General features: G+C 41.6%; 1 protein-coding gene across 1 annotated transcript in view; it reads right to left on the reverse strand.

Annotated features, from left to right (window-relative positions):
* Positions 1-2,131, reverse strand: part of Nup133 (nucleoporin 133) — a 54,449-nt gene that overhangs the window by 12,210 nt on the left and 40,108 nt on the right. Inside the window, exon 20 of the mRNA XM_031341761.1 lies at positions 1,332-1,490. Within this exon, the coding sequence (XP_031197621.1) occupies positions 1,332-1,490 (159 nt within the window). The remainder of the gene's footprint in view (positions 1-1,331; positions 1,491-2,131) is intronic.

Below are 2,131 nucleotides of genomic sequence, written 5' to 3' on the forward strand. Positions count from 1 at the left end.
TTTTGGAGGGGAAACTGTGAAAGGAGAAATTTACATGTAAATAAAGAAAATATCTAATAAAAAAAGATGAATAAAAAAAAGACAGAAAGTATATGTGTTGACAATCCATTAATAGCATGTTTTAAGTTAAAATTAAAAAAAAAGTCTATTGTAAATTGATATATATATATATATTTTTTTTTTTTTTTGGTTTTTCGAGACAGGGTTTCTCTGTATAGCCCTGGCTGTCCTGGAGCTCACTCTGTAGACCAGGCTGGCCTGGAACTCAGAAATCCGCCTGCCTCTGCCTCCTTAGTGCTGGGATTAAAGGCGTGGGCCACAAATTGATATATCTTAACTGTACAAACATCATGACTGATAAGCAAGTTGTGGAGGAAAGGGTTACACTTCCATGTCGCTGTTCATCACCAAAGGAAGTCAGGACTGGAACTCAAGCAGGTCAGGAAGTAGGAGCTGACACAGAGGCCATGGAGGGATGTTCCTTATTGGCTTGCTTCCCCTGGCTTGCCCAGCTTGCTCTCTTATAGAACCCAAGACTACCAGTCCAGACATGGTACCACCCACAAGGGGCCCTACCCCCTTCATCACTAATTGAGAAAATGCCCCACAGCTGGATCTCACGGAGGCATTTTCCCAACTGAAGCTCCTTTCTCTGTGATAACTCTAGCCTGTGTCAAGCTGACACACAAAATCAGCCAGTACACTGTATATATTCATGGAATACAAGATGAAGTTTAAACACATACATACAATGTGAAAAGATAAAGAAGGCTAATTAATATATCTATACCATAAGAACTTTTATTTCAGAAATGGCTCATTAGATAAACAGACTTGGCACCAAGGTGGATCATCTGAGTTTAATCCCTAGAACCTATGGTGAAAAGAACTAACTTGAAGTTGCCTTCTGCCGGGCAGATTTAATCCCAGCACTTGGAAGGCAGAGGCAGACAGATCTCTGAGTTTGAGGCCAGCCTGGTCTACAGAGTGAGTTCCAGGACAGCCAGGGCTATACAGAGAAACCCTGTCTTGAAAAAACAAAAACAAAAACAAAAAACCAAAAAGAATTTTAAGTCAGGTGTGGTGGCAGGTGCTTTTAATCCCAGTACTCACAAGGTGGAAGCAATCAGACCTCTGTGACTCTGAGGCCAGTGCGGCCTACAACTGTTCCAGATTAGCTAGGGCTACATGATAGAGACCTTGTCTCCAATGAGAAAAGTCTAGCTACTGTTTTCAGCTGTATGGCTACAAACAGTACTTTATTAAAACAGATTAAATTAAAAATACTTAAACTGCATTATCAGCTGCTTCTCATAACCAAACCATCTTACCTTTTCTAATTCTTGACTATTAATCTCATGTAACCAGCTGAGATGCTCATGGGCTTGCAAAAAATTTGCCAGCTGTCCATGGTGAGAAATGGGCTGAGAGAGCAACTTGCCCCGCTTTCCTTTTTCCAGGTACCAACGAAAGAGAAAGTCTGAAAAATTCTACAAAGAACAGACCAAGAATGTATCAATAGTTAGTAAAACACCTTTAAAAATATAAAATATTTTTTTTTTTTTATATTTTTGAAACCTCCAAACAGAAACCCTCCATCTTTTACCACTTGCTTATATGTGTGAGAGTGTGCCCACATGTGCCAGGGTATGCATGGAGGTCAGAAGACAACGTGGGAATTAGTTCTCTTTCCATCACGTAGGCTTTGGGATCTGACTCAGGCCATCAGGTGCTAAGCCACTTTTCAGTTCCCCAAGCAGAATCTTTTAGCAAGTAATTCCTGTATTGACAAAATACAAGTGGTGGGGCTGCAGAAATACTTCAGCATTTAAATCACTGGCTGCCCTCACAGAGGGCCCACATGGTGGCTCACAACTATATTTAATCCAGTTCCTGGTGATCCAACACCTTCTTCTGGCTTCTTCCAGGCATGCATGTGGTGTCTAGACATACATGCAGGCAAAACATCCATATACATTTAATTAAAAAACAAAGTAAAGCCAGGCAGTGGTGGCACACGCCTTTAATCCCAGCACTTGGGAGACAGGGGCAGGTGAATTTCGGAGTTCGAGGACAGCCTGGTCTACAGAGTGAGTTCCAGGACAGCCAGGGATACACAGAGAAACCCTGT

The sequence above is a fragment of the Mastomys coucha genome, unplaced genomic scaffold, assembly GCF_008632895.1.
Source record: "Mastomys coucha isolate ucsf_1 unplaced genomic scaffold, UCSF_Mcou_1 pScaffold22, whole genome shotgun sequence".
NCBI classification, from domain to species: Eukaryota; Metazoa; Chordata; class Mammalia; order Rodentia; family Muridae; genus Mastomys; species Mastomys coucha.